The sequence below is a fragment of the Liolophura sinensis genome, chromosome 6, assembly GCF_032854445.1.
Source record: "Liolophura sinensis isolate JHLJ2023 chromosome 6, CUHK_Ljap_v2, whole genome shotgun sequence".
In the NCBI taxonomy this organism is placed as follows: Eukaryota; Metazoa; Mollusca; class Polyplacophora; order Chitonida; family Chitonidae; genus Liolophura; species Liolophura sinensis.
In genome coordinates this window covers 82,145,244-82,157,895 of record NC_088300.1, presented here as the reverse complement: position 1 = coordinate 82,157,895, position 12,652 = coordinate 82,145,244, and the positions used below count along the sequence as shown (strand labels likewise).

At 40.5% G+C, this 12,652-nt stretch overlaps 1 protein-coding gene across 5 annotated transcripts in view; it reads left to right on the top strand.

Annotated features, from left to right (window-relative positions):
* LOC135468015 (homeodomain-interacting protein kinase 2-like) overlaps nucleotides 1–12,652 on the top strand; it is a 42,466-nt gene that overhangs the window by 16,567 nt on the left and 13,247 nt on the right. For 2 of the 5 annotated variants that reach the window (XM_064746015.1, XM_064746014.1), the window contains exons 3-10: nucleotides 6,105–6,228; nucleotides 6,686–6,808; nucleotides 6,985–7,071; nucleotides 7,320–7,504; nucleotides 7,817–7,997; nucleotides 8,169–8,391; nucleotides 11,562–11,650; nucleotides 11,960–12,025. In XM_064746015.1, the coding sequence (XP_064602085.1) occupies nucleotides 6,105–6,228; nucleotides 6,686–6,808; nucleotides 6,985–7,071; nucleotides 7,320–7,504; nucleotides 7,817–7,997; nucleotides 8,169–8,391; nucleotides 11,562–11,650; nucleotides 11,960–12,025 (1,078 nt within the window). The remainder of the gene's footprint in view (nucleotides 1–6,104; nucleotides 6,229–6,685; nucleotides 6,809–6,984; nucleotides 7,072–7,319; nucleotides 7,505–7,816; nucleotides 7,998–8,168; nucleotides 8,392–11,561; nucleotides 11,651–11,959; nucleotides 12,026–12,652) is intronic. The other 3 variants (XM_064746016.1, XM_064746018.1, XM_064746017.1) reach the window with 3 other exon arrangements.

Genomic DNA, 12,652 nt, shown 5'->3' with positions numbered 1-12,652 from the left:
AAAATGCAAATGTTTTGGGTGACAAAAAGAAAAAATGCAAACGTTCTACAAAATCTACCATGAGAGTTTTCTGGGGGTTTTAGCAGATGTTGGCAATTTTTCTTATGAAAATAATCTACTTGCGTTCATTTTAAACGGCCTTATCTCAACGAAACAACATCAACACAGTTGTATGGCGATACTTGACAGAAATCTGCAAAGGGGGTTGAACATTGTTGCAAGTTAACTTACATTAAATAACGCTTGAAATCATTTTTGTTAAATCACAAATGAGAATCATGTCATTTTGGGGAATGCCTTTCATCGCCAGTTGTGAAAAAAAAAATTATCAAGGGAAATAAATCAAGGTAGAGTTACACCTGTAAATGAAGTTACCTCCCATGACAAATTTGAACTTTTCCACTTAATAAACTATTTTTTTTGGATCCGATGTAAATTAAATGTTTCAGAATATGCGCCTTTACATAAACGTGTACACCGTCTGTTTTTCTTCTATCAGACTGCATTACTCCAATGTACTGATCATAATGTTGCATTTAAATAAATTGAATGTACAAATTCATTTCATAACAAATTTTTCTGATAGAGGAAATTACATTTTACTAGGATCCTAGAGATAGGTTGAAAAAAGGATTGATTCTTTTTTCTCAAAAAACAAAAACATGCTGCCAAGCATTGGTCCATTATTTTGAGGGCAATTGTCATATTTGATAAACTCAAGATATGGCTGGAAGACGCCAAACTGATTCTAGCAGCTACACCAAGGCAGATAAAAAAGGAATTACAGAAGGAGACCTACAAGAGTCGTGGATGCTAAGGAAGTATGGCTAAAGAAAAATAGTATTTACTAGAAGATCTGATGATTGGCTGAAGTGACTGGCCAGAGGAAGCCCTGCATAATGATACGTGGGGTTCATTTTTTATTACTGAGTCAAGACCGGGTCAAAGAATGTGTCGCATTACAGAGGTGAAGGGCAGATATTTCTTGCAAAGGCAAGTGTACTATTCAATATGGCATTTATAAATTAAAAATTAAAGCATCAATAATTCAGACTTAAAATAAAGTCTATAATTTGCACCATGGTGTTTTTAAACTAGCCTTAAAACTCCTGGAAAACTCCTGGAAAACTCCTTGAATTTCATTTTCATGTACCTGTGACATCCATTATCAACGATTATACAATTTAATCATGTCGAAATACTTCTGAGAATGAGAAAAGCAGTCTCATGTTTATAAGATAAAAGTTTATAAATAATGCAAAACACGTAAATCGCTTAGGTCTAGTTCGTATGGGAGTTATCACATTCAGCAGTGAACAACAGCATGATGTTATGGACATGGATTTATTAAGGTTTACAGAGAATTTACACACAGGTTGTTGTCTTAATATTTTCCAACGTACTATAGTTTGTCTCTGGGCGTTAGTTGTGTATTTTGGGCTCCAAAACTATGTGGTAAAAACTCCCCAAATATCTAAAAAAAAAAACAAAAAAAAAGACTGGCATCGTTTCAATTAGTGCAACTATACCTTGTCAGATACATTTAAAATCAATGTAAATTTCCAGACAATGTGCAAGTCAAAGAGGAAGTATCGTTGTTGATGGAGAAAAACTTGCAAGGTTTTTAAGTCAACAACTTTAAATATACATCTATATATCTAGATATGACCCTGTGGGTCGGTGGATTAGATGTTTTTACATTTGGGTTTAGATGGGTTTACATCTGGGTTTATTTCTATGAATTCAGTTTGGATATGGTGTTCATGATATGTAGCGTTGCCATGCTTACCATATGGGGTGGTGAATATTCTGCGTCCTTCCTGATTTTTTTTGCATCAGAGATGCAGGACTCGTACCTATCAACATCACTGTAACTGTAAGATATTTTGTTCATTACATGGACTAACCATGTGAGGAAAGAGAAACTTCCCTTATTCCTTCTTCTCGTATTCCTTCCGTTACATATATATTGGCTGAGCACAGTGCAATGACCCAGGAGCCCCCCCACCAATGCAGTCATTGTGAGTTCAGGTCCAGCTTATGTTGGCTTCCTCTCCGGCCGTACATGGGAAAGTCTGCCAGAAACCTGCGGATAGTGGTTGGCTTAGCCTGGTTTCCTCCCACCGTAATGCTGGCCGCCGTGGTATAAGAGAAATATTCTTTAGTATGGTGTAAAACACCAATTAAATAAATAAATAAAAAAAATATTGGCTGAAAGGAAAAAAAATTAGAAGAGTTACAGTACATCTTTATTTTAGGTGGCTGATTTCTGATGGTGCACATCAACATGTACAAGGCTGAGCTCGGGTACATCATCCTGTAGATGGGCTGAATTCTAGTGTGGCACTGATTTGGGTTCAATATCTACAGGTGTGAGACTCCCTGGAAATGTGTAGGAGAGGAGTTTAGGGGTGAACTGGTCTGATTTAGACCAAAACAGAGCTGGGGGAGGTCAGGTTATGCCCTGCCAGGTTATGCCTGGTGCATCATTGGTCAGACCACTGCAGGCTTCCTTCACACCTCTCAGGCCAGACCTATCCTGGTCTCCAAACTTCCTGTTTCAGCAACACACAGCACTCTTCTCATCCCCTCCTACTGATATTGGGCCGGAACAGAGCTCTTAGCCATTGTTGCACTGTCCATTGTTTTGCATTTGTGTATCTCTGGTTGGCTATTCCCCCTTGTGTCAGTCTGACCCAGATCTGTGAAGAATTAGGTCATGGCCTTATGGCCTGGACAACAGTACTGCTGGTACCAGAGTAAACACTCACAGAGGGCACATCTTAAGCGCACTACATCCTCAGCTTTGCCTGTCTCTAGTTATACTTGACCAATGCAGATACCTGTACGTGTACAATTTAAATTATTATACTTTAAAAACCACTGTCACAAAGAGTCTGTTGTATATCCCAGGCTAATCATTTTACACTTTGTTTTGAAACATAAAATGTTATTTTGGTACAGCATACATGTATACCTGTATTTGTTCACATATTATGCAGCTGTATGATATTTTACAATATGACCCATCAGGCATGCGCACTAGTAGAGGTAGAAATAAGAACCAAAAATCAAAAGGCCGTCGGGGCTGTCAACTTGTAGTATTGAGCCTGCACATATTGGTAAATACTGCACATTCCCTGCTTGGACCAAAACTTTTGGTAATACAAGACTGAAATAAACTTCAGCTCATAGCAATGCAGACATTTGTAATGGATTTACTACATCATGGTAAGTTTTAACATAGAAGCCTATCACAATGAAATATTTGTTTAAGTTCCAAAACTGGGTTTACAACAGTGTAGATGCATTCAGATTTATAAGCAAACTTTTGAAGACATCCAGGTTCCTGCTACTTTATTTGTGGCTTATCGCTACTTAATAGCCACCAAAACATTTTACAGAAGCCCCTGTTCATAGCTTTATTTTGGTAGCTTATCATTTAAGTTTGGGATTATTTCATTTTTTAAAATGGGAAAGATAGATTATACTGTGCACCAGTAATGTGTAATTGGCTCGCCAATCACTGCTTGTAGTTAATGCAGTCTGAGGCTTATTTGTAGCGTAATTTAGCTGTACATGAAGGCTCAGTGGCATATATCGTCAATTTTTGGTTGAATCAAATGCTAAAACAACATGCTGTAAATCACTGGGCAGAAAAACTAACATGGTTTATAGTATGTCCCGACATCGCAGAAATCGGCACACTGCCAAGTGCATCTCCATGGAAACGTCTATTAACTTACTGTTTAGATTCAGACTAATGACCATATAACTCCATACAGTAGGTATACTTGGTGAGTAGTATATCGGCAAGAGTTATGTATACACATATACACTGACTGTGGACTTTGGCAGTATTCATTGTTTGTTTACTTTGATTATTGTTGATGACCATGTGCTCCTACACTCTGAACATCAACAGTCCGGTCAGCTGGCATATGTTGATTCAAGTGACTTTTAGGTTTTACTTTACCCAGTTTCCTCCAATCATAATGCTTGTCACCGTCATGTAAGTGAAATATTATTGAGTACAGCGTAAAGCACCAATCAAATCAATGAATAAAAAGGGATTACTTTAAGAAAGGCTGATCATCAAATTGATATATTCAGGTTGGTTAGATGTTTTCTATTTGTAATTTAATAAATCAGTTCATCTAATAAAATTATGTTTGCACATAGTTTGAAAATCCAGCTGCGTAGTGTGCTTGTGATTTTTTTTTTTAAATGCGAACCCTGAGTTACATGGCAATTAGCTGTGCTTGTAGTTGAGTGGCTTACATGTAGTCTGTATGCACTATCTTTCTCAGTATGGGTAAAGCTACATATGTTTGGTGGCTTGTGTGTGGGAGAGTGAAAAACAGAGGCGAGTGTCCTTGTTGGGAAGGGAGGAAGGGGTGTTAACAGCCCTGGCAGTTCATCAGTAGACTGGTATACATCTACCTTCCAAGCTTATTTTGTGCTTTGACAGTGGCTAATTTGTGGCACCTGATGTACCTGTAGTTATACTTGTGTAGATGTTTCTCCCAACAGGCTCTTAGACAGAGATCCAGAGAAGAGAACCAAGTTCTTGCATGTACTGCTGCCAGCCAGAAGAGCGCACTCTCTTTAGCCCACATATAGTTTACATGTGCTTCTTGTGCAGATATACTGTAATTCTTCAACTCGTGAGGAAGAGCTGAAATAATTAATTTGTTCTAGAATGTTATGACAAGTCGTAATTCTGTGCAATCGACATGTACATGCATATATTTGTAGTCCTATATGTAATAACAAGAATCTCTGTACCGATAGGTCTGTGTAGGCCTGTACATGTATGCACATGTATGTCTTTCCATTTTTTCTACACCCTTCACTGAGTCAACTTCACACTTTCCAGGTGTATTGCTGGAGACCCGAAATAATGAAGTGTTGAGTGTTTTTAAAAAAAATGTGTATTGCGGTTGGCTTACCCAGTACTCCCTCTCTTGGAAACGCAGGGAGTACCGCACTACCTCTGAAAATAATTTCTATCAGTGTTTGACCCCTTGGGTTACTGCCCAATAGTTGATCTTCCTAATTGTGTGAATGCCAACAAACTTATTATACAAAGTTTTTCATGGTCCGTTGCAGAATTTATCTGTTTAACTGTCAAATGAGCTGTTAATTGTGTTTGCTATATGTGATGAACATTTGGATATAATCCTGAAAATATTGAAAAAAAAGGGTTGACTGTACATGTATTTTATGTGGCCTTGCCATATTTGTACTGTTGAGATACAACTAAACAATGTAAGGACCAAAAGATATATTTTGATATGTTGCCACAGACGGCACTGGTACAAGTAATGAAGATTTTCATGCTCACAATAACCGAACAAATAGAAATGGTAACAATTTCGGGAAAATGTCTATAATCTTACAGTATCCCATAATATGATGTTCTTGTGCATTGCATTCTTTTAAAAGTCATGTCATAATTGGGTGGGGCTGGATCCTCTGTTACACACAGAATTACTGATAGGCCCTTTGTAGGTGGAGAAGACCAATGGATTCTGCTAGGAGACAATTGGTCACCAGTGACAAGAAAATTCAAAATAGAAGAGGAACAATAGACCCATTTCACAGGCCTTGGGCTCTAGTTTGAAGACATTGTTCTGGGTTCACTGATAAAATTACACTTTTTGTGAAGCACTGCCACTGGCCATTGTTTCCAATGTAATGTTTCTAAAATCAAATTTAAAATGTGCATAGATTGCACAGAAAGTGGCACTTTTATATGTGAAAAAGGTTGAGGATTTTAATCACAATTTGCAAATGGATCTCTGATCATATACATGTACTTATATGTTTTATGCCTTCTTTGCATATTGAGATTTGTTAATGTTGCTTTTGTCATCATCAAACCATAGTTATGTATGGTGGTAATGCATTGTTATGGTTTACTTGCATTGTGGATCTACAGTGGATTATTAGAGCTGTGTATATAGTTATATGAAAAATAACACCAGAGTGTGTTTGTGTATTCTACATGTACGCATTGTGTTGTTTTCCTGTCAGGCCCATTGCCTGCTTTACTATTGAGGTGCCAGAAACCCCAGTTAAACCCCTGACTCTGATTTCAGGGCACCAGAGATTCTTCTGGGCTTACCCTTCTGTGAGGCAATAGACATGTGGTCCCTTGGCTGTGTAATAGCTGAACTGTTCCTGGGCTGGCCCCTCTACCCCGGCTCCTCCGAGTATGACCAGGTGAGTCTAACACTGATCAGGTAAATCAAATAGTGCTCACACCAGACATCTGCTTGGCTGTGTTATACATGTAGCTAAACTCTTCATAGGCTGGCTTCTGTGAGTACGACCAGGTAAATTGGAGACTGGATAGGTAAATCAAACAGTGGTCACACCAATCAGCAGGCTTGTCTGCAGACATTCTTGCCAACCACACAACAACCACATAGGATCCATGGATTACTGCATTACTGTTTTACTATTCATTACTGCACATGTGACACGGGCTGACAAGAATAGTCTGTACTTGCAGATTCGGTTTGTCTATACATGTGACACCGGCTGACAGGAATAGTCAGTACTTGCAGATTTGGTCTGTCTATACGTGTGACACCTGCTGACAGAAATAGTCTGTACTTGCAGATTTGGTTTGCCTATACATGTGACGCCTGCTCATGTGAATCGCTTGTACTTGCAGATTCGGTATGTCTCCCAAACACAGGGCCTTCCAGCTGAGCACATGCTCAGTGCCGCCACGAAAACGCCACGCTTCTTCAACCGGGAAACACGGGAGGCTGGGTACCCATTCTGGCGACTTAAGGTTTGTTTACACTTTAGTAAGATATATTATTTAATATGGAAATGTAAAGAAATTCATGCCCTGTTCGTTTGGTTGTATTTTTCAGATTTGTGTGTTGATTTTTGTAACACAATAGCTCAAGCTGAAATATGGGCTAGCTGTTCTCTAATTCACAATAACCCTATTCCTGTTTACAGACACCTGAAGAACATGAAGCAGAAACCAAGATAAAGTCAAAAGAAGCCAGAAAATACATTTTTAACTGTTTAGATGACATGGCACAGGTATGTAAACAAGAGCTGAGACTGTTCACATTGAACTCCATGGTTTCCATATGTCTGAAAAGGATGAAGTGGATGGGTTTTCAGGCTGCATGTACTGTTTGCACAGCTTGCTTTTAACTTGTCTACAACAGTTAATATAAAGGCTAAAGACTAATAATTGATGCTTATCTACATTTTGATTGTGCGACATTAGTAAGCATAACACTCTGGTGCGTGTTAGTTTCTAATTCCTGTAAATGTCTGAGCAGATCAATGTTCCAACGGACTTGGAGGGCAGTGAGCTGTTAGCAGAGAAGGTGGACCGACGAGAGTTTATCGACCTTTTGAAGCGGATGCTGACACTGGACCAAGAGCGACGAATCACTCCAGGGGAGGCTCTAAACCACCCGTTTATTATGATGTCACATCTGATGGACTACGCCCACTGTAACATGTTAGTACACTTATTCCCCTGCCTACCCAACCATCAAGACGGGGTATTCTGTCTTGTGGGCGTACTGGCTCAACCCATAAACTTAACTGCTATCAAAGATGATAAAGCTTTTGGGACATACATTTTGTCTGTAGCGACATAGCTTTTTTTGGCCAGATTTTATGGAAGTGAAAAATTCTGGAGTTAAACAATCTATCTGTCGCTCTCATTTACCAGCATGGTTACATGCATGCCAAGTCCTGTGGAAGGCTTTCCTATCAACAGGTAGAGAAGAAGACTGTTTGAGGTGACTTATTGTTGTTGTTGCTGCAGTGTGAAGCAGGGAGTACAGAGTATGGAGATTTGTCGCCGGCCTGGTCTCACGGTTTATGACAACTTGAACCAGAATTCCAGCACAATGATGACCAACTTTGTACCTTCTACGTCTGGCAACATCACCGTCACCTTCAACAACCAATTGAATGCCTTACATTCTCAGGTAAGGCACTCACAGGTAAGCTTTCCCTTACATCTCTCGGCATTCTGTGTAAAACAGTTTCATCTACAGATTTATTAAGGAAACTAGACTAATTTCATGTAAAAGAAATGTCTTCAGATGTATTACCATTGTCACCTCGTGTCATTAAATGAATTACTGATAGTATGTTTTGGTGTATTCCCCCAGCTACCAGCTCAAGCAATGACGGGTCCGAGTCACCAAGCTACAGACATCTCGTATCTGGGGTATGTGCAACCCGGTCCCTATCTGCCATATCAGCCTGCACAGATGACCCAACAGCTAGGGCAGCCCCTCCCTTCCCAGCGCTCGACCACCCACTTCGGTCGCTCAGACCCCTTCAGACAACAGCTCTGTATGCCCTCCCTTGTTGTGCCAGCAACAATGCAAGGTAAGCCAGGGCCTTTGGCAATTCTTTGCAAGAAGTCAAAGTTGCATGAACATGTGCAGCAGTATTTTGATGGAAAATCTTTCTTGTCTTATGGTCTCATGACATGGGCCTCTAAAACTAGCCAAATCTTGACAGACCACATTTACTTAAATTCAGTTTAAAGCATAATGACCTGGCATTATCGACTGATCAGCTTTTGTTGTTTGTTCATCTATTTTTCTCAGGCTTCTGTAGATACATTAGGTTCAGTCACATGTTTCTGTACTTACGGTGGGCACAGTTGCCTGTTTCTGTTGATACAGTAGGTTCAATTCTTTGTTTCTGTAGTTACAGTAGGATCAGCCCCAGCATTCTGTAGTTACAGTAGGATCAGGTGTAGGTTTCTGCAGTTACAGTAGGATCAGCCCTAGGTGTCTGTAGTTACAGTAGGATCAGCCCCAGGATTCTGTAGTTACAGTAGGGTCAGCTGTAGGTTTCTGCAGTTACAGTAGGATCAGCCCCAGGTTTCTGTAGTTACAATAGGATCAGCCCCAGGTTTCTGTAGTTACAATAGGATCAGCCCCAGGTTTCCGTAGTTACTGTAGGATCAGCTGTAATTACAGTAGGATCAGATAGGTTTCTGTCGTTACAGTAGGATCAGCTGAAGGTTTCTGTTGTTATAGTAGGATAAGCTGTAGGTTTCTGTAGTTACTGTAGGGTAAGCTGTAGTTACAGTAGGATCAGCTGTAGGTGTCTGTAGTTACTGTTGGTTTCTGTAGTTGTATTAGGATCAGCTGTAAATTTCTGTACATGTAATTACAGTAGGATCAGCCGTAGGTTTCTGTAGTTACAGTAGGATCAGCCCCAGGTTTCTGTAGTTACAATGGGTTCATTCCCAGGTTTCTAACAGTTTACATAAAATCTACCACATAGCCATCATCACAGAAAAAATGTACAGCTATCTATTTAAATACACAATTTTCTGTTATTACCCACAGCTCCTAAACTGATGCGTCATAGTCATGAGTCAAGGGCGATAACGCTAATGGCACACTGTTAAATGTCTGTCTAAGTCAGGCATTCCAAATCAGTGAAATCAGGTCAAACATTCTGTCGACACTGTCTAACAGTGCTAAACTTGCTGAACCCTCCACTAATTAATTTCAGTTCTCGCTTGAGAGTTCATTACATCAATGGATGCTTTCTTTCACTAAAATGGAACCTGCTGGCTTGGAATGGACAGTCACTTTAGAAATCTATGTTTCCATTGGCTTTGATGGAAAAGATGACCAATGGCATAGCAGGTCTCAAATGAGTTCGGATGTTTCATGTCTGTCGTGTGTGCTCTAAAAGAGAAAAGCATACATTGTACCATGTAATGCAGCATATACCTATACAGCATCTCTGTAAAGATGATTTAGTTCAGGCAGCCTACGCCTGTACAGTGTCTCTGGAGAAATGGTTTAGTTCAGGCAGCCTACGGCTGTACAGTGTCTCTGGAGAAACGGTTTAGTTCAGGCAGCCTAGGCCTGTACAGTGTCTCTGGAGAAACAGTTTAGTTCAGGCAGCCTATGCGTGTACAGTGTCTCTGGAGAGACGGTTTAGTGCAGGCAGCCTATACCTGTACACTGTCTCTGGAAAGACGATTTAGTGCAGGCAGCGTACGCGTTTACAGTATCTCTGGCAAGATGATTTAGTGCAGGCAGCCTACGCCTGTACAGTGTTTCTGGTGAGACAGTTTAGTGCAGGCAGCCTACGCCTGTGGTGTCTCTGGCGAGACAGTTTAGTACAGGCAGCCTACGCGTTTACAGTGTCTCTGGCGGGACGGTTTAGTGCAGGCAGCCTATGCCTGTACAGTGTCTCTTGTAAGACTGTTTAGCGCAGGCAGCCTATGCCTGTACAGTGTCCCTGGCGAGACAGTTTAGTCCATGTATATATCGCTTGTATGAGTAAACCAGTATCTACATATTGAAAGCCAGTTGTTGTACTGTTGTTGAGGACTTCATGACTTTTTTGTGTTGAAGATTTGAGTTGAAACCCTTGAGTTTAGGCCTACTTCATAACTGTCGACTTTTAATCAGATTCTCAGTCGGAGTAAATAAACGCAGCAAGGTATTATCAGCTTAGCATAACTACATGTAATTTGACCATCTCACATTTAACTATAGCTATACATGCCACCACTACTATCACCGTGTTGATGTCATATAATTTATTTATAAAGCATTCAGAAATGCAAATGATTTACACCGTGCAGAAGACTTGAACTTCGCTTTAGTCCATTGTCTGAACCTCCATCTCAAGTTTCGAGTCACTCCAGATTACGTGAATCACATTTTATTTATTAAGCAGCCAGCAGTTCAGTCATATGCCGCATGTAATTTCCAATATATATGCCGTAAGAAATGAGGAACAAATGTCTGGAATTTGAGATACATACGGGTGTAAATTTTGGGAGCGATCAACACAAAAATGTCTTGCTGGCGCATGAGAGTAGTCTTAGTGACGTATATAGATGCTGTCATGAGAGTATGATTACTGTCGTATCAAGAAATGAACACAACAACCATCTGTTGCCTGTAATAGTTTTGGACAAAATATTTCTGATTAATATTATACAGAGTATTTTGTTCAAGGACGCGCACATGGCTATACAAGCACTCGCACACGGCTATGCTGGCTGGCTGACAGTAGTAGTTACTGTACAGTCTCTTGGCACATTGACGTTGACGTGTCAGGCCTGATGCACGCGGTGTGTGTCTTGCGTGGACAGGATTACCCCAATCTCCCCATTTACATGCCACGATTCAACCCCGACTTCTTTGGAGGATTACTGCCCACTGTTTGTGAAAAGGTTCGAGAAATGCAGTAATCAGCTTTTGCTTAAAGCATCATGACAAGGATGTAAGAACTGGCTATTTTTTGAGTTTGTCTACATGCTGGTCCATCAGTATTTTGAGACAGAAGTAGGCATTAGCCCAGGTGTGCGGCATCAAATTAAGCGTACTGTGGTTTGAAGCTTAATTCGAATAGACTAGGAACTTGGACTATTTGGGGGTTAGTTAGCTCATTTGTTTAGTTTGCTGATTATGTTTTGGGCCATAGATTCCAAAACCTTTCCTTTAATGTGATACATCTGCCGTTTTATCCTTTCATAATGTACACTTTTTCTGTCTGTTGTGTGTGCATAGGACTAAATTCACCCACAAGATACAACGCTGTTCCCATGGTTACCCAAGCGCCACAAACTCTGCAGCTGCAGCCCCAGCTGATCACTCAAGTAAGTCAGGTTTATTGTCCGTGTTCTCTTACTTATAGTGTGTGTGTGTGTGTGTGTGTGTGTGTGTGTGTGTGTGTGTGTGTGTGTGTGTGTGTGTGTGTGTCAGGGGAGACAACTCTGAGAATCTTAATGAGGGTCTTTCTAAGAGGTTATCTGTTGAATAAAAGCTGCTTCAAAGGCTCATGGTTAAAATATGCCGAGTTATTAGCAGTGGAGGTGTGAGATAAGATGAAGCAGTGTGTGTACAGGTAATCTACAAGTTGTACTGTGTGATTGAAGGTGCTGGTGGGATGTGTTTTCTGTTCACAGTCCGTGTCCTCACACCACCTGACCCCCGTCACAATGTTAGAGACCCCACGTCAAGTCCTAATGACCGTATGTAATACCCACCTTTGGTCTTGCCTCTCCCCCAGCGCTGTATTTGCTGGGCCAATAGCCCCATTCTGTGACCTAACGCTGCTTCTCTACTGAGGCACATGTAACCAACTGCGAGTGTATTAACTCTTTGGCCCTGTGGTGCTTTTTAGTGACATTCATGTACTTCTTGTATTGGGCTGTGCAGGAAATGTCTTACTCGGTTTTGGACCGATTTGTCTCTTTTTCACGTTTGTTATTGAAAGGTGTGCTTGAAACTTGCTACAAATCTACTACTTACAAATGGCTGCTCTTAGTACTCTTCTACATTTACTGTTACATTGTCTTGTAATTGTGCTGCGCTGTCTGCCTAACTTCTGTATCAGCTCTACACTGCAGGACATTTTCATACTTGATGACTGTCCCCTCCCCACAACTCACTGATACACTGCTGTTATTGGCTGTGAGTCCAATGTTCAAAGATACACTGGTACATGTAAGCTACAAGCGCAGAGATACACTAATACATGTAAGCTATAAGCTCAGAGATACTCTAATAAACATAAACTCATGTTCAGAGATACAGTACTACATGTAAGCTCCAAGTGCAGAGATAGACTAATGCATGGAAGCTCCTAGCTCAGAAAT